General features: G+C 48.5%; 1 protein-coding gene across 2 annotated transcripts; it reads left to right on the top strand.

Annotated features, from left to right (window-relative positions):
- Positions 1-1568: 1568 nt before the first annotated feature.
- abcf2a (ATP-binding cassette, sub-family F (GCN20), member 2a) lies at positions 1569-19583 on the top strand. Of its 2 annotated transcripts, none has more exons than XM_035430424.1 (15): positions 1569-1645; positions 3427-3623; positions 3867-4079; positions 5134-5316; positions 6833-7004; positions 7935-8030; positions 9727-9829; positions 10429-10524; positions 10816-10935; positions 11866-11955; positions 12482-12592; positions 17942-18004; positions 18133-18261; positions 18505-18708; positions 19033-19583. In XM_035430424.1, the coding sequence occupies exons 2-15, from the start codon at positions 3470-3472 to the stop codon at positions 19147-19149; spliced, it is 1851 nt and encodes a 616-aa protein (XP_035286315.1). In that variant the 5' UTR covers positions 1569-1645; positions 3427-3469; the 3' UTR covers positions 19150-19583. The 2 variants fall into 2 exon arrangements, with proteins under 2 accessions (XP_035286315.1, XP_035286314.1); XM_035430423.1 differs by having other exon boundaries at positions 3424-3623.
- The last annotated feature ends 201 nt before the right edge of the window (positions 19584-19784 follow it).

The raw sequence follows: 19784 nt of genomic DNA, 5'->3' as shown, positions 1-19784 counted from the left end.
CATTGCTCAGATCCGACCAGTCTTAGCAATGGCTGATGTCAAAATGTTGATACACACATCTGTGTCTTCCATATTAGATTACTGTAATGGTCCTTGTTTCTAGTCTACCTAAAACAACCACCAAAAGTCTTCAACTTATTCAGAATGCTGTGGCCAGACTCCCAACAAAAAAACAGAAAATATGACCATTTAACTCCTATTGTGTCTGCCCTCCACTGGCCGCCAGTGCAAGCTGGAGCTGACTGCAAAATACTTCTGTTAACATATAAAGCCCTGGCAACGTGCTACCTACTCTGATCTCATCACACCATACACACCAGCATGCACTCTGCTCTCCCAAGGAGCGGGTTATTTTTCACTTCCCAGATTTAATAACCAGAAATTACCTGGGAGCAGAGCATTCCAATGCCATGTTCCTCACCTCTGGAATGGTCCTCCTCCATCAGACGTGTAAGTTCTCTTAATGTTTTCAAAAGAAGACTGAAGACACACCTGTTCTCCACTCTCCTCTAGCCCATCCTGACTGGTTTCATTTTCTGGTTGGACAGCCCTAAATTAGTTTTATTATTATTATTATTATTATTATTATTGTTGTTGTTGTTGTTGTTGTTGTTGTTGCCTTTCGTTATTGTTATGTTGTTGTTGATTTGCTGTGTATTATCTTTTATTTTTGTTTATTATCTTCTACTTTGTTTTGTAAATGTAGGCCCACAGTGTGTTGAGACCTCTGTGAAATGCACTTAAAATAAATTATGACTTGACTCGACTCTGCTATACGACCATAAATATAATTGGAAGGCCTTTGCTGTTTCTATATATAGGCATCGGAATTAGTGTTGCATTTTGACAGAATGAACCACAGATATTTTATCCACACATGTTTTGGGAACATTCACAATGGCTGAGTGGTCCGAATTGCAATCCTAATTGCAAAATGTTATTTGGTAGATTAATTTATGATTGCATTTTGTTCTCTGTGCTCTTTTCACTATGTGCCCTTGTTTTCTTCAGTTTTGTGTTTCGGTGACATTTCCGCCATGTGGTGTACTAATTAAATGCGATTTCCCCCCACAAGTTAGCAGCTAAATGATGTGCTTATATATGGTATTTGTGTGGAACGGTTATTAGCCATGGGCATAGGATATTATAAAATATGGCCTGAATTAAGTGCACACAATTAGGATAGAAAAGGGCATGGCAGCCTGATTTAAACCCACTCTGTATAGTCATGTCTTACTCATTTAGATTCTTAGTTTTTCATAACTTAAATTCATTACTGAAAGTCTACTCTTGAACTAGGAGGACATTATTTATTTAAATTCATTATATTCATATTGGATAACTCTGACTGAATTTTGCCTAAACTGATGTTATAAATCAGTACTTTAATATCTTCAGAATTGTATCAATGAACAATTATAATTGTTCATATTTTTGAAAATTCTTGCCGTTTTTATTTTAAGACATCATAATGGCCTAAAACTACTTTTCCCAACATCCCTGTAGAAAAGGTGGAGTCAAAGTCCCGCCATATTTAAGACAATAATATTCGGCATTTGATTGGTTGTCGAACCGGTATTGTGGACACGCGAGATTGTCTTGGTTCCCCCTCATCCCTCAGTGTCGCCGGTGACTAAAGGGAAAGGTAAGAAGAAAATATGAATCTTACTACCTTTTTAGTTTTTGGATTTCGTATAATAAATGAATGTAGCAACTGCTCCATAACAAATATGGCTTTATTCGCTCGTATAAACTTTATTAAAAAAGAACAATTTCGACGATTATATAGTGAAATGGGCTCGATTAGTGAACTAGCGACAAAACCGGGGCAATGCGGCAAGCTAACGGGGCTGAAACCATGATGCACACAACGCAGTGTCGAAGCAGACGGAGCCGTAAACTCGATTTAGGCAGAGAAATTGGCTACCAAGCTAACCGATGTTACCCTGATTACTTTTCTCTTGCTAACTAACTTGGCTGCATACAGAATACTGGCTGACAATAACTGATTATGACAATAGTTTCACGGTGGTTTAAATTGTCGTAGTTTACTAGTTGGCTATCGCGTAGAAATTTCCTGTGAAATTGTAAATGTTACATTTTGATTTTGAGCTAATTAGCTCGTTAGCCTAACTCAGCTGCCGGCTGCCGATTCGAGGCCTAGTGTTAGAAAAAAGGATGGCAAACGTTTTATAGGCTTTGAACACTGTCGGTATTTTTGGATGGGGCTCCTAACCTACTAACAATCTATTCGCCAAAATATTATTTTAAAAAATATAGTTTTAGCTAAAATAACGAACTAACATATTTAATATGATAATTTAAAAGTAATGTAGCTATATTACTGTACGGAGTTGGCTATTGGCTAATTGAACTAGCCTTAACGTTATCCAAGTTAGGCCTAGGAATTAAAAGACAAACGGGAGGTACTGTTGCTATCTTTAATGTTAAATTGGTGCCATGGAAAGTGGCAGAATAGTAGCTACACTATTTTAAATGGGCAACGTTAGGTCACGTTAGCCATTTAACGTATTGTGACTTAATTGTCGAAACGCCAAGGCGGAGCAGCTAATGTTAACCGGCTAACTTGGCTGGACAGCCGGACTTAAGCAATAACGTTAGGCCTGTCTCAGAACTGTGTTGCAATTAATGACAATGGAGACTGGTGGTAATGTTAGGTAGAGGTTTGGTGGCATTCGCTGTGATTTGGGTGTTTGGCTTAACACGAAGTATCCTTTTTAAAACAATTTTTATTGTAACAACCCCCAGTGTTTAAATTTACCAGATATCACCGTCTAGCCGGTTGGCTACATTGTAGCGTTTTCGGGATGCGCTTACTAACGCGAGACTGTAATGCTAGCCGGTTAGCTTAGCTAGCCAAGAAAAACACGTGCTAAGTTAGCTAGTTTGCTAGCGGTAGTGAAGTTTGCCGTTCTTATTACTGACTGATTGTGAATTTTCAAACTGAGTGTGACTTAAATTTAAAGTTTAAGTTAAATGTCAGTAATCCGGAAACGTTGTTTCTTTCGATAGCCAATTTTGAGGTGTGAAAATGCGTTGTTTCCAAATGTGAAGTAGCCGGGTAAGGATGGGCGGTGGGTAGGGGGAAGGAAATCAGATCAGACAACGGCTGCCCTTTTCCTTGTTTGGATACGTAAGTGTTCACGTTGCTGGCTAGCGGCAAAGCAAAATCCACAATGCGGTCTGCGTTTGTTCCTTGGGTACGTGTTGGGCAGTAACGTTAGACCGCTAAACACAGCGAGAAGTTTGAACAATGCCTTTATTTGTTCGAAACTCGAAATAAAATGCCCCGGTTATTTCACGTTTGGGTTGAGGTTCAAGCGATTAAGCTACTTTCCCATACTTATGATGTTCCACATCCTGTCCTAGCTTCCGTGATTACAGCTCAGCCTATCTGCCCAGTAGGTTGCGGTCGTCTGGTTTATATCTGTACCCGAGGTCTACGACCATGCCGTCCGATCTGGCCAAGAAGAAGGCGGCGAAGAAGAAGGAGGCCGCCAAAGCTCGCCAACGCACCAAGAAGACCGACGAGCTGAACGGAGAGACTGAGACTGAGACTGAGATTGAGAGGGCAGAGGGCCAGGAGAACGGAGATGAGAATGGTGAGCCACGGAGAATAATGGGCACTTTCGCTTTTAGAAAAGCATGTGGAAGAGATTCCAGAGACTGTGACTGATGGGAGATGTTCAATTCTCTGTTTGGTGTGTGTAGGTTTTCTGTTGCTGAATAAAACCGCTTTTGAATTATTTTACACTTCTAACCTGTGCGAGTGAGCGTGGAAAGTTGTCCTCTGGGGAAGTGTCTGAATTACACCTCTCTTGCTCCCCCCCCTCCCCTTGTGGCAGGGGTGGACAGCCTGACCCAGGAGCTGGACGAGTTCGAGCTGAAGAAGACGGAGGCGCGGGCGGTGACGGGCGTGCTGGCGTCCCACCCGAACAGCACCGACGTGCACATCAGCAGCCTCTCCCTCACCTTCCACGGCCAGGAGCTGCTGAGCGACACCAGCCTGGAGCTCAACTCCGGACGACGCTATGGCCTCATTGGCCTCAACGGCACAGGTGACCCGGCTCTTCCCCCCCCACTCACGAGTAACTATGTGGCGCCCGGGTGACGGGCTCCTTTGTCCAGGCCAACCTGAATGGTAAATGGTAAATGGACTGCATTTATGTAGCGCTTTTATCCAAAGCGCTTTACAATTGATGCCTCTCATTCGCCAGAGCAGTTAGGGGTTAGGTGTCTTGCTCAAGGACACTTCGACACGCCCAGGGTGGGGTTTGAACCGGCAACCCTCCGACTGCCAGACAATCGTTCTTACCTCCTGAGCTATGTCGCCTCTGAATCCTAAGAGCCTGTGTTTTGTAGTTGTCCAATAACCATGATATGCACTTTTGTACGTCGCTTTGGATATAAACGTCTGCTAAATAAATGTAATGTAACGTGAAGAGAATAAGTGTATGTCAGTAGATTAAGACGAGCTAGTACTATGAAGAGGATAATTAACACTCAGAACCTGTTACTAATCCTAAAATGGCAGGCTCTGTACCGGTTAGACTTAGCCACTTGCAGTGGAAAGGTCATGTGATCTGCCTACCAGACTGTGACATCATTCCAGAGCCCTGGCTAGCCCTGCTCCAGGTACAGTGCTCAGCGGCTCTGGGGGGCGTCCATAGGGAGCGTCTGCGTTCTTGGGTTTCGGCTGGCTCGGTGCTTGGCTTTCAGTCGCTTCGAAATTTCACCCTGCTCCTGTGAGCTTGTACACTTTGCTCTCCTGTGCTATTACGCTGATGTCACGGTAAAGGCTATTTATACACGACCCCTTTGCCCACCCTGTGTCGCCATCTTGAGAGGCTCCCTTCTGCCACCAGTGAGCAGCTGTTAGAGAGAGACCTCAAGGAAAAGGGCAGTCGGGATCTTTCTGTAGGGTTGGATGTTTGGCCTTCCTCATCGTGATAGCTTCTGATTGGCTGTGAGAGCTGTACTGTGGCATGTCTGGGCCTATCAGATGTGGCTGCGGTGAGAGAGGGAGCTTGAAAGCCAGCTCTGGATCACGTGACCATGTCGGAGGGCCGCCCTTCCGTCTCCGTTCTTACGGGCCGCACCGGTGTCTTGCAGGCAAGTCCATGCTGCTGTCGGCGATCGGCTACCGCGAGATCCCCGTGCCCGAGCACATCGACATCTACCACCTGACGCGCGAGATGGCCCCCAGCGACAAGACGGCGCTGCAGTGCGTGATGGAGGTGGACGAGGAGCGCATCAAGCTGGAGAAGGAGGCCGAGCGGCTCGCTCACGAGGACTGTGAGTAACACACACACACACACTACGTCTACATCGCTTCCCTACGTGCACACACACACACACGCACTACATCGCTTCCCTACGTGCGCACACACACACACACACACACACACACACTACGTCTACATCGCTTCCCTACATGCGCACACACGCGTCTTCTGTGCGGATCATGGGTTCCCAACTCTGTTCCTGGAGGTCTGTTGTCCTGAAGGCTTTCACTTCAACCCCAACAAAGCACACCTCATTCAACAGCTAGAGCAGGGCTTTGAGCTGGTAAATAGTCAGGTGTGCCAAATTAGGGTTGAAATGAAAACCTACAGCAAGGCTGATCTCTGGGAACAGGGTTAGGAACCACAGGTTTAGATCTGTGGCGTTCTCCGGGATCTGGCTCTCCTTTATTGGAGGAAAGTGGTGATAAAGGAGTCTCCTCCATATTCTGTCCTTTCCACCTCCCCTATGAGCTGATACTGGATTCCCATTGGCTACAGTTCCTGTCCGATGTCCACGTTACCATGGGAGCTGTGTTGCTGGTGGCAGACTCCCTTCCTAGGCGTGGCACAGCACGCCCTCGCTACGATATCCTCAGCATCACGTGTGCCTGTCATGTGATGAATTATCGGAGCGAGGGACAATGATTTCTGATGAGTCAGAAACCGTAGCAACCTGAGAAGGTGCTACATTCTATTCTGCTATTGGATCCCTGCAAGTACCGTTACAGATTAGGGTTTTGTTGGTCCATTTCCGCTTTGGCAAATTGTATCCTTGTCAAAAATGCATTCTTGAAGTAATGCCACGTTGGCTGTTAAAGTTGAATTTGAGCCAGGTTTGTGTGGGATGATTTGGTCTTGGCTCAGTACCATGGACTTGCCTCCCGTGCTTGTAGCTCTGCCATTGTGTAAATAAAATGACCTTTGACCTTATAGTTGTACCAGAAGTTGGACGGCCAACCCAGCTGTAGATCGCTGGCGAGAAATACTAGGAGCTCTGCCTTCACTGAAAAATAAGCTTTATTCTACTGATGGCATCTGCACAGTCAAGTGAAAAATGGGAAAATGTTTGAACAGGTTTAAGATTTTAAACCTGATTCACCCAATGTGTATATTTAAGACATTCAGCAGATTATAGTCACATTGCACAGTTGTATATTTACTGAAGCAGTTCAGGTTAAGATTTTGGCTCAAGGGTACAATGGCAGTGCCGCACCTGGGAATCAAACCTGCAACCTCAGAGTTGCAATCCCAATTCCCAAACCAACACTTAGGGCCTGATTTACTAAGACCTGTAGCACACACAAAGCCAATAACATGACCAGTGATTGGTCACAGTATTTGTTGTGCACCAGTCGTTGGTTGTGTTACTTGTTGTGCGCATGCTAAAAGGGTTTTGCACATGCTAAAGCTCTCAGTAAATCAGGCCCCTTGGTGTGCTTTTGCAGTTTTTGACTGTGGTGAAATTTAACCCTCTGCGTCCCCGCTCTCCTCCCATCTCTCTCCTCCCCCACCCCCACCCCACGCAGCCGAGTGCGAGAAGCTGATGGAGCTGTACGAGCGCCTGGAGGAGCTGGACGCGGACAAGGCAGAGGTGCGGGCCTGCCGGATCCTGCATGGCCTGGGCTTCACCGCCGCCATGCAGCGCAAGAAGCTCAAGGACTTCAGCGGAGGCTGGAGGATGCGCGTGGCCCTGGCCCGGTACGGCTCTGCTCTGCTCTGCTCCTTCACCGCCTGCCAGATGTGCTTTAAGTATCGCCTCCATTTTGTGCAAATGAAAGCAAGGGATGGTGTGTAAATGGACTGCATTTATATAGCGCTTTTATCCAAAGCGCTTTACAATTGATGCCTCTCATTCGCCAGAGCAGTTAGGGGTTAGGTGTCTTGCTCAAGGACACTTCGACATGCCCAGGGCAGGGTTTGAACCGGCAACCCTCCGACTGCCAGACAATCGGTCTTACCTCCTGAGCTATGTCGCCCCTATATGTAGTCATATGTTGGGGACATTCAGCCTTTCGAAGGTGATTAATAGGTTAATGAACTGCCTTTTTGGATGCGAAGCACCTCACGGGCTTGGCTTGTAACACGCGCTGACTCTGCTCATCGCTCGCTCACGTATAGTAGGCTAAAGATTCTCCACAAGGGGGCGCCACTAGCACTCATGGTGCTTTACATCAACGGCACTGTGCTGATCAAGAATTTCTTCGACCTATTTTGAGGTTAACTCACCTATTGGCGTGCATATCAATTCAAGGACAAGACTGGTGCCTGGTACCTCCAGCCCAGCACTGCCCAGGTTTTTCTGATGGGTGGTGGAGCCTCTGAGCTCCGCGCCCCCCCCGTGTGCAGCTGTGTCCAGAGTGAGGCCAAGGAGGCGGAGCTGCGCCGGCGTGATGTAATAAAAGGCCGAATGATAGCGCCGCCGCCCTGCAGTGCGTCCACAGCGCGGCGGCGCGGTGACAAAAACGGACCGAAGCGTTCAGCTGATCGGCGCGGCTCCGGCGCAAACGCCCCCGTCTCTGCAGTCCGCCCGCGCGTGGGGCGGGAGAATCCGTAGGTTTGGATGCTGACCCTGTCTCTCTCTCCCCCCCCCCCCCCCCCCCCCCCCCCGTGCCCTCTCCTCTGTCCCAGGGCCCTGTTCATCAAGCCCTTCATGTTGCTTCTGGACGAGCCCACCAATCACCTGGACCTGGACGCCTGCGTGTGGCTGGAGGAGGAGCTTAAACAGTGAGTCCGCCTTTTTATGACGATCGGGGAACGCCCACTACTGTGCCTTCTAGAACCAGTAATGCTTTAAAATAGGGCTGCCCAACCCTGTTCCTGGAAATCTACTGTCCTGTAGGTTTTCACTCCGCCCCTAACAAAGCACACCTCACTCAACAGCTAGAGCAGGGCTGCCCAACCCTGTTCCTGGAGATCTACCGTCTTGCAGGTTTTCACTCCAACCATAACAAAGTACACCTCTCAACAGCTTGATCTGGTTGAGCTGCTAATTGGTAGAATCAGGTGCGCCAAATTAGGGCATAAATGAAAACCTACAGGAAGGCAGATCTCCAGGAACAGAGTTTGGCAGCCCTGCTTTTTTTAAGCAAATGGTTCTTCTCTTAACATCCGAACCCTGCCGTCTAGAATATCGTTAAACGGACGAAGCGGAAATACTGCAGGTTTTCTGGGACCTGCCTGGCCTCGTTTCGCTCTACGCTCTGCCTGCCGGAATGCGGACGCCAAATTCCTGTCATAGCAGATTCAGTAATTCAGGAACTGCGTGGGTTTTCCTTTCAGTCGCATTAAAATGGAACAAAAAACTGTTTTTAAAAAAAACAAAAAACGTTGGGCTATTTAATGCACACCGTTTAAAAGAACTTTAATATTCACCTTGTCAAGTCTTTGGTTGGTCAAGGACGGGCCCATTTAAAGTGAACTAATCGGTTTGGTGAACTTGCAGAAAACTGCAGAGACTGCTTGGATTTTCAGTTGATATAATAGTGTGCGATCAGATTTGGACGCCCCACCGTGACTTGTTCTTAGGGTCGGTTTTCATTAAGCTTTAGGATAAGGGTGGGGGGGGGAAATGTGGGGTAACATTCACTTTCCCTGGGTGGGTACCGGGTTCGTTTCCCATGGAATGTTGGGAGTTTTCCCTCTGGTGGAAACGTGTGCAGTCTGACTTCCTTCAGCTGGACTCGGGAGTTAATGATGCAGGAAATGGGTGTGTGGCCAGCAGCAGCAGCAGCAGCGGAGGCGTGCTTATCCCCGCCCCCTTTGTAGTCCCACACGCTCTACATGACCTTCTGAGAAGTGATAACCTCTCGCCATTCGCTGGCGCAAAGACAGCTCAGCCGGCCAAAGATCAGTTGGCAGCGAAACACGTATGCAGATATAGGCGCCTGATGTAAGCGCCTGATGATGTCACCGCAGCGCTGGGGACCCGTGCCAGCTCAACGTGAAAAAAGTAAACCAATCGTCCGGATTCTGTAACCGTGCAACATTGTTCGCCTTCCTGTCAAGTAAAAAATTATTATTATTTTTTGGATGAATTTTTCAAGCGCAGACACTTTTTATAGCATGCAGAGAACTACAGGATTTGAGACACCACCCCTGTGTGTTGCTTGATTACTTTAGCAAGCGGTGCGGGGTTAAGCGTGTTGCCTGAACGTGCTAATGAGAACTTGTGGTATTTACATTATTTTTGGATGAATTTGCCAAGCATAGATACTTTCTATAGCATGCAGCGCGCAACAAGATAAGAGACTGCCCCTGTGTGTTGCTTGATGACTTTAGCCAGCGGTGCGGGCTAGTGAATGTTGACTGAACGTGCTAATGAGATGATGTGGTGTGGTATGCTCAGGCTCCCGGGTAGCGTGTGGACACAGCTCTCTGGTCAAACGCTGGATCTGACGGTCTCGTTTGCTCGTTTGCTCAGGTTCAGGCGGATCCTGGTGCTCATCTCCCACTCTCAGGACTTCCTGAACGGCGTGTGCACCAACATCATCCACCTGCACCAGCGGAAGCTCAAGTACTACACGGTAAGCACCGCCCACTAAAAAGTCCACAGCCAGTAAACAGTGCCCTGCGTTCTGTCCTCTGCAGTGGGTCTCCACACTCATTATCTGATGGTTATATTGTGATATGAAGTACTTGGTGTTATAATGTGGTAGTCTTTGATTAAGTGTCGTATTTGGCGCGCTCTTGTGATTAGGTGTGTTCATTCTCCTGCTCGATGGTAAATTCTGCTCTGATATTCACCACCAGAGTCCTGTGGGCGTTTGCGTGTTCATAAGCCGTAGTCGGCGTGTAAAACCCAGTTTGCTGATCGATTGATACTTGAGGCTAAAGATAGTGTTGCAGAACAGGGCTGCAGTATCTGTAAATGTTTTATAACCGTGGTTAAAGCATTTTCTTGTGCTGCCTAGTGCAGTAAAATTCAGCATGTACAGAATGTTCTTTGGACAGTGCGGCCCATTGGTCAGCTCGTGGCCTGTGTACATAATGAGTGGGGCCTGTGCAGGACCTGTATTTGATTTCAGTGTCCATCCCCGTTCTGCGCAGTGTCCTTTTTCTCGAAGGGCAGGTCTAAAGGTTTGTGTTACACAAGCATCCTAACGGCCGTCTATTTTTAATGAAGGGTAACTATGACCAGTACGTGAAGACCAGAGAGGAGCTGGAGGAGAATCAGATGAAGCGGTACAACTGGGAGCAGGACCAGATCGCACACATGAAGGTAAATGCTGCCACCTGGTGGCTCGGGGTGGAGTTTTGAACTACTCCACTCATTACAGCAGAGAGCCTTAAATAAACACTGTTCATTGCAAGTAATTCCTTTTGATGGAATGGGTCTTTATTGTAGTTGGCAAATAAAAACGTACCACCTTTAAGTTTGTGCAAATGAGCTGAATGTACAGTCCTTGTGGAAGTTTCTGATGTTATGTAGAAAAACCCAGAGCTAGTGTTACTGTAACCTTTGGTGCGAGACAGATAAATGCACGCTAACCCTGCGTCCCCTCCTGCTCAGAACTACATCGCACGGTTTGGCCACGGCTCAGCCAAGCTGGCCCGACAGGCTCAGAGCAAAGAGAAGACCCTGCAGAAGATGGTAGCATCGGGCTTGACAGAGCGCGTGGTAAATGACAAGGTGAGCGCAGGTGGCTAACGAGCAGAGGCGGAAAGTTCCGGGGTCAGGGAGTAACAGTCCTGCCTTGTGTTTCCTCCACCCATGAACTCAGCCAAGTGATTACACTGATTAGCTCCGCCTCCTGGCTGAAGAATTGTGCTTATTGGGCAAATCCAGGTGATATGAGCAAAATACTGGGGAGGACTAACAGGCTGCATGGGAAAACTGCCATCAGTTTGACTGACAGTTCCACCGGTTCAGTAAATACTGTAAAGGGTGATTCTTGGCTGTGAGTGCACATTCGCTTGCCAAAGGGCTGTCCTGCCCTGACAAATGAATGCCTTATAAGGGGCGGAGCAGTTCCGTCTGTGGGGTTGCCGCGGTGACATGATGTAAACAAAAGGCCGAATTGTAGCGCCGCCGCCAAGCAGCATGTTCTCAGCGCGGCGGCGCCGTGACAAAGACTGGACCGAAGCGTTTAACTGATCCAGCGGCACCCCCCCCGTTTAGAGCAGCACACACACACACACACACACACACACGCACACTGAGAGACTCTCTTCTGAGGGAATCCACAGAGCACAATGAAAGAGTGCTACTCACACTGTATCTGCTACCTTTGGACACGTCCAAAAGTCCCAACTGCTTTAGTTTGCTGACCTAGGACCACATTTAGGTCTTGGGAGAAGTGTGTAACACCATCTACAAGAATTTATTTTCAGAATGATTTGAAGTGAGGCCACATTTACAAAATCGCATAGAAGAAATTAACCAAATTTATGAACTATCATGAAGGTGTGTCTTAGTTTGATACGAAAGTCTCTTTTTAGCATGTGAAGTGTAAACGATTCAGTGTGTATGAATTGGACAGTGACGTAAGTAGCGTTTGATGCGTTATGATGTTTATTTTTGTGATGAAGGATTTTAAACGTAATCTCTCTCTCCGTCTAGACCCTGTCATTTGTTTTTCCTCCCTGTGGGAAGATACCCCCTCCGGTAATCATGGTCCAGAACGTCAGCTTCAAGTACACTGACGACGCGGTGAGGGTCCTGCCCGGGTCTGTGGAGGTCCTCCCTCAGCCCTCCTGAGAGGAGATCCACTTTATTTAGTTTGCTGAACACGTCATTTAAAATAATTTTTTCCCTTAAACTTAGTAATACAACAGGTTTTGCTTGTTTGTCATTTGCTTTGTCTTTGAATTGTTCATTATCTGCCAAATAGTTTTAGTGTCTAGACTTTCATTACGTAGGAGCCTATTGATTCAATGCAGTCTAAATTGTTTTGCTGCTTTGTCATTATCTGACCGTGGGACTTTTATTCTTCATTGCATGCACAGATATTTCTGACATGTGGTTTAAGAGGGTAAATGGTCAATCTAAACATGAAAAGCACCTAATTGAGAAATTAAGAGCTTGTTAAAATTCTGGAACTGGGGTTCTGCAACTGTGGTTGAAGTGGAAACTGGCATACACAGGGGGGTCTTCAGGACCGAGGTTGAGAGCCACTGGAATAGGGCACTTCGTTGCCCTTGAACACATCAGGACTTACTCTGCCCTGTTTCCCCAGCCTCACATTTATAATAACCTGGAGTTCGGTATAGACCTGGACACGCGGGTGGCCCTGGTGGGGCCCAACGGGGCCGGGAAGTCGACGCTGCTGAAGCTCCTTACAGGAGAGGTACGATACGGCCCCCGTGCTCTTAAAACCACTTACACCTATACTGCCCCCTACTGTCCTACAGCCACTTACACCTATACTGCCCCTGTACTCTTCTACAGCCACTTACACCTATACTGCCCCCTACTCTCCTACAGCCACTTACACCTATACTGCCCCCTACTCTCCTACAGCCACTTACACCTATACTGCCCCCTACTCTCCTACAGCCACTTACACCTATACTGCCCCCTACTCTCCTACAGCCACTTACACCTATACTGCCCCTGTACTCTTCTACAGCCACTTACACCTATACTGCCCCCTACTCTCCTACAGCCACTTACACCTATACTGCCCCTGTACTCTCCTACAGCCACTTACACCTATACTGCCCCCTACTCTTCTACAGCCACTTACACCTATACTGCCCCCTACTCTCCTACAGCCACTTACACCTATACTGCCCCCTACTCTCCTACAGCCACTTACACCTATACTGCCCCCTACTGTCCTACAGCCACTTACACCTATACTGCCCCCTACTGTCTTACAGCCATTTACACCTATACTGCCCCCTACTCTCCTACAGCCACTTACACCTATACTGCCCCCTACTGTCTTACAGCCACTTACACCTATACTGCCCCCTACTCTCCTACAGCCACTTACACCTATACTGCCCCTACTGTCCTACAGCCACTTACACCTATACTGCCCCCTACTCTCCTACAGCCACTAACACCTATACTGCCCCCTACTCTTTTACAGCCACTTACACCTATACTGCTCCCTACTCTCCTACAGCCACTTACACCTATACTGCCCCCTACTCTCCTACAGCCACTTACACCTATACTGCCCCCTACTCTCCTACAGCCACTTACACCTATACTGCCCCCTACTCTCCTACAGCCACTTACACCTATACTGCCCCCTACTCTTCTACAGCCACTTACACCTATACTGCCCCCTACTCTTCTACAGCCACTTACACCTATACTGCCCCCTACTCTCCTACAGCCACTTACACCTATACTGCCCCCTACTCTCCTACAGCCACTTACACCTATACTGCCCCCTACTGTCCTACAGCCATTTACACCCATACTGCCCCTGTGCCCTTAAAACCACTTACACCTATACTGCCCCCTACTCTCCTACAGCCACTTACACCTATACTGCCCCCTACTCTCCTACAGCCACTTACACCTATACTGCCCCCTACTCTCCTACAGCCACTTACACCTATACTGCCCCCTACTCTCCTACAGCCACTTACACCTATACTGCCCCCTACTGTCCTACAGCCACTTACACCTATACTGCCCCCTACTCTCCTACAGTCACTTACACCTATACTGCCCCCTACTCTCCTACAGCCACTTACACCTATACTGCCCCCTACTCTCCTACAGCCACTTACACCTATACTGCCCCTACTCTCCTACAGCCACTTACACCTATACTGCCCCCTACTCTCCTACAGCCACTTACACCTATACTGCCCCTACTCTCCTACAGCCACTTACACCTATACTGCCCCCTACTCTCCTACAGCCACTTACACCTATACTGCCCCCTACTCTCCTACAGCCACTTACACCTATACTGCCCCCTACTCTTCTACAGCCACTTACACCTATACTGCCCCCTACTCTCCTACAGCCACTTACACCTATACTGCCCCCTACTCTTTTACAGCCACTTACACCTATACTGCCCCCTACTCTTTTACAGCCACTTACACCTATACTGCCCCCTACTCTCCTACAGCCACTTACACCTATACTGCCCCCTACTCTTTTACAGCCACTTACACCTATACTGCCCCCTACTCTCCTACAGCCACTTACACCTATACTGCCCCCTACTCTCCTACAGCCACTTACACCTATACTGCCCCCTACTCTCCTACAGCCACTTACACCTATACTGCCCCCTACTCTCCTACAGCCACTTACACCTATACTGCCCCCTACTCTCCTACAGCCACTTACACCTGTACTGCCCCCTACTCTCCTACAGCCACTTACACCTGTACTGCCCCCTACTCTCCTACAGCCACTTACACCTATACTGCCCCCTACTCTCCTACAGCCACTTACACCTATACTGCCCCCTACTCTCCTACAGCCACTTACACCTGTACTGCCCCCTACTCTTTTACAGCCACTTACACCTATACTGCCCCCTACTCTCCTACAGCCACTTACACCTATACTGCCCCCTACTCTCCTACAGCCACTTACACCTATACTGCCCCCTACTCTTCTACAGCCACTTACACCTATACTGCCCCCTACTCTTTACAGCCACTTACACCTATACTGCCCCCTACTCTCCTACAGCCACTTACACCTATACTGCCCCCCTACTCTTTTACAGCCACTTACACCTATACTGCCCCCTACTCTCCTACAGCCACTTACACCTATACTGCTCCCTACTCTCCTACAGCCACTTACACCTATACTGCTCCCTACTCTCCTACAGCCACTTACACCTATACTGCCCCCTACTCTCCTACAGCCACTTACACCTATACTGCCCCCTACTCTCCTACAGCCACTTACACCTATACTGCCCCTACTCTCCTACAGCCACTTACACCTATACTGCCCCCTACTCTCCTACAGCCACTTACACCTATACTGCCCCCTACTCTCCTACAGCCACTTACACCTATACTGCCCCCTACTCTCCTACAGCCACTTACACCTGTACTGCCCCCTACTCTCCTACAGCCACTTACACCTATACTGCCCCCTACTCTCCTACAGCCACTTACACCTATACTGCCCCCTACTCTCCTACAGCCACTTACACCTGTACTGCCCCCTACTCTCCTACAGCCACTTACACCTGTACTGCCCCCTACTCTTCTACAGCCACTTACACCTATACTGCCCCCTACTCTTTTACAGCCACTTACACCTATACTTCCCCCTACTCTCCTACAGCCACTTACACCTATACTGCCCCCTACTCTCCTACAGCCACTTACACCTATACTGCCCCCTACTCTTCTACAGCCACTTACACCTATACTGCCCCCTACTCTTTACAGCCACTTACACCTATACTGCCCCCTACTCTCCTACAGCCACTTACACCTATACTGCCCCCTACTCTCCTACAGCCACTTACACCTATACTGCCCCCTACTCTTTTACAGCCACTTACACCTATACTGCCCCCTACTCTCCTACAGCCACTTACACCTATACTGCCCCCTACTGTCCTACAGCCACTTACACCTATACTGCCCCCTACTCTCCTACAGCCACTAACACCTATACTGCCCCCTACTCTTTTACAGCCACTTACACCTACACTGCCCCCTACTCTCCTACAGCCACTTACACCTATACTGCCCCCTACTCTTCTACAGCCACTTACACCTATACTGCCCCCTACTCTCCTACAGCCACTTACACCTATACTGCCCCTACTCTCCTACAGCCACTTACACCTATACTGCCCCTACTCTCCTACAGCCACTTACACCTATACTGCCCCCTACTCTCCTACAGCCACTTACACCTATACTGCCCCCTACTCTTTTACAGCCACTTACACCTATACTGCCCCCTACTCTCCTACAGCCACTTACACCTATACTGCCCCCTACTCTCCTACAGCCACTTACACCTATACTGCCCCCTACTGTCCTACAGCCACTTACACCTATACTGCCCCCTACTCTCCTACAGCCACTTACACCTATACTGCCCCCTACTCTTTTACAGCCACTTACACCTATACTGCCCCCTACTCTCCTACAGCCACTTACACCTATACTGCCCCCTACTCTCCTACAGCCACTTACACCTATACTGCCCCCTACTCTTCTACAGCCACTTACACCTATACTGCCCCCTACTCTCCTACAGCCACTTACACCTATACTGCCCCCTACTCTTCTACAGCCTCTTACACCTATACTGCCCCCTACTCTTTTACAGCCACTTACACCTATACTGCCCCCTACTCTTTTACAGCCCCTTACACCTATACTGCCCCCTACTCTCCTACAGCCACTTACACCTATACTGCCCCCTACTCTTCTACAGCCACTTACACCTATACTGCCCCCTACTCTCCTACAGCCACTTACACCTATACTGCCCCCTACTCTCCTACAGCCACTTACACCTATACTGCCCCCTACTCCTTTACAGCCACTTACACCTATACTGCCCCCTACTCTTCTACAGCCACTTACACCTATACTGCCCCCTACTCTCCTACAGCCACTTGCACCTATACTGCCCCCTACTCTTTTACAGCCACTTACACCTATACTGCCCCCTACTCTCCTACAGCCACTTACACCTATACTGCCCCCTACTCTTTACAGCCACTTACACCTATACTGCCCCCTACTCTCCTACAGCCACTTGCACCTATACTGCCCCCTACTCTCCTACAGCCACTTGCACCTATACTGCCCCCTACTCTTCTACAGCCCCTTACACCTATACTGCCCCCTACTCTTTTACAGCCACTTACACCTATACTGCTCCCTACTCTCCTACAGCCACTTACACCTATACTGCCCCCTACTCTCCTACAGCCACTTACACCTATACTGCCCCCTACTCTTTTACAGCCACTTACACCTATACTGCCCCCTACTCTCCTACAGCCACTTACACCTATACTGCCCCCTACTCTCCTACAGCCACTTACACCTATACTGCCCCCTACTCTCCTACAGCCACCTGCACCTATACTGCCCCCTACTCTTTTACAGCCACTTACACCTATACTGCCCCTACTCTCCTACAGCCACTTGCACCTATACTGCCCCCTACTCTCCTACAGCCACTTGCACCTATACTGCCCCCTACTCTTCTACAGCCCCTTACACCTATACTGCCCCCTACTCTTTTACAGCCACTTACACCTATACTGCCCCCTACTCTCCTACAGCCACTTACACCTATACTGCCCCCTACTCTCCTACAGCCACTTACACCTATACTGCCCCCTACTCTTTTACAGCCACTTACACCTATACTGCCCCCTACTCTATTACAGCCACTTACACCTATACTGCCCCCTACTCTTTTACAGCCACTTACACCCATCTCCTCAGGGCTGTTAGCTGCCCCCGTATTCATACTCCCATTTACCCCCGTATTGTGGGAGCTGTTTACTAGTTTCAGATGTTTACCGTCACATGGCTTCGAATCTTTTTCTAACGCATCCTTGAGTGGGTTTTTACTGCTGTCAATATTGGGCTGTAAGTCGATGAGTCAGTTTGAAAAACTCAATTCACATGTTTTGGTTTTATACTACTCGCGTGCAGTATGATTGAAGACATTGGTGCTTTTCATGATGGGCCTCCCGTTCCCCCTGCAGTTACTCCCCACAGACGGCATGATCAGGAAGCACTCCCACGTGAAGATCGGCAGATATCACCAGGTAACCGCGCGCCGCTAACGCAACCCAAAAGTGCGTTTCTTTAAAAAAAACATCCCCCATTTTACCTGCGACCCCCTGCACCCACGCGCTCCCTTACTGAAGCCCCGCCCCCTGCCCTTCCTCCCCAGCACCTGACGGAGCAGCTGGAGCTGGACCTGTCCCCCCTGGAGTACATGATGAAGTGCTACCCCGAGATCAAGGAGAAGGAGGAGATGCGCAAGATCATCGGCCGCTACGGCCTGACGGGCAAGCAGCAGGTGAGCCGCCGCCGCCGCGGGTTCCACGGGTTCCACGGGTTCTCCCGCGCAACCGGACCCCCTGAGCTATCGCCCCAGAGAAATTCCACAATCTTATAATTTAAAAAAATAAACTATAGTTAATTCTGTTACATCCACCGTCTCAGGAAAATGTATTGTCAGGATGTTTTTCTTGCACTGAAGTCCCCCTCCCCTCCCCATGCCTGTGCGTACCTGAACCCTGCCCTCCCTCCCTCCCCCCAGGTGAGCCCCATCAGGAACCTGTCCGACGGGCAGAAGTGCCGAGTCTGTTTCGCCTGGCTGGCCTGGCAGAACGCCCACATGCTCTTCCTGGACGAGCCCACCAACCACCTGGACATCGAGACCATCGACGCGCTGGCCGATGCCATCAACGACTACGAGGGCGGCATGATCTTGGTCAGCCACGACTTCAGGCTCATCCAGCAGGTACGTCCGCTTCCCACGGCCGAGGCGTGCGCTTTCAGACCCCGGAGATGGTCATGGTTGCGCGTCGGCCATTTTAACTCGAAATCCCTGTCGTATCCCCATAAAGATTAAATCAACTTGTCATTATAAATTTCATATTAAAGAGCGTGTTTCTCCTCTCCAGTAGTAAGAAAGCATCCTTTGTACTTTCATTGCTCGGTAGCCTAAGGTCCTGTATTCTAAAAGCATGGAAAGCATGTGCTGTGTGCTGACTTCTCTAATGTGATTTCTTTGGCTCCTGAAGTAAAACAATCTTCGTGTTGCTATTCCTACCTCTTCCACCAGGTGGCGAAAGAGATCTGGGTTTGTGAGAAGCAGACTATCACCAAATGGAACAGAGACATCTTGGCGTACAAGGAGCACTTGAAATGCAAGATTGACAAGCAGACGCATGACATCTAAGATCTTCCAGACGCCGCCACCCAGAACTCTGTGGACTCCATTACCATCAACCTACCACCCCCTCGGTCTCCATAGCTATTTTTCAAGAGCATGCAGAAACTGCATAATGGTTCCCCACCCCCCCCACCCCAGTTCATACTGCATCCTGATTGGCTGGTGACCTGACCCATCTGCACCGTGCAAGGATCAAGCCCTTGCTTTTTACGTTTATCCAAACAAACAAAAAAAAGAGAAGAAAAATTAAACTGCAACTCTGTGCACTTAACAGTTTATTCATTTTAATGTCCATATCTACAACAGTACAAATCTTAGGAACGTAATAACCTTGGAACGGATCAAGTTTTCTTTCTCATTCTGAAAGAGCTTTTATTTTGTCATTTATTTAATGTTGTATTTGCAATAATGGGTTTGTCTGAATAAACAAGTAAACAGAATACATTCTCTCTGAGTGAATTCATTTTATTTTGTGCATTTTCTCAAAGCTGACTATGCTGGGGGCACTTCTTGTTTGACAGGCATCAGTAGCAGTTGAATCACGTTACAATAAACCCAATACAGTTATAAACTCTCAAATGTTAACTGATCCAAGAGCTTTGAGGTCAAAGGCAAGACTAAGGAGGTAGTCATTGATACAG

This window comes from Anguilla anguilla, chromosome 8, assembly GCF_013347855.1.
Source record: "Anguilla anguilla isolate fAngAng1 chromosome 8, fAngAng1.pri, whole genome shotgun sequence".
In the NCBI taxonomy this organism is placed as follows: Eukaryota; Metazoa; Chordata; class Actinopteri; order Anguilliformes; family Anguillidae; genus Anguilla; species Anguilla anguilla.
This window is presented reverse-complemented; position numbering and strand designations above follow the sequence as displayed.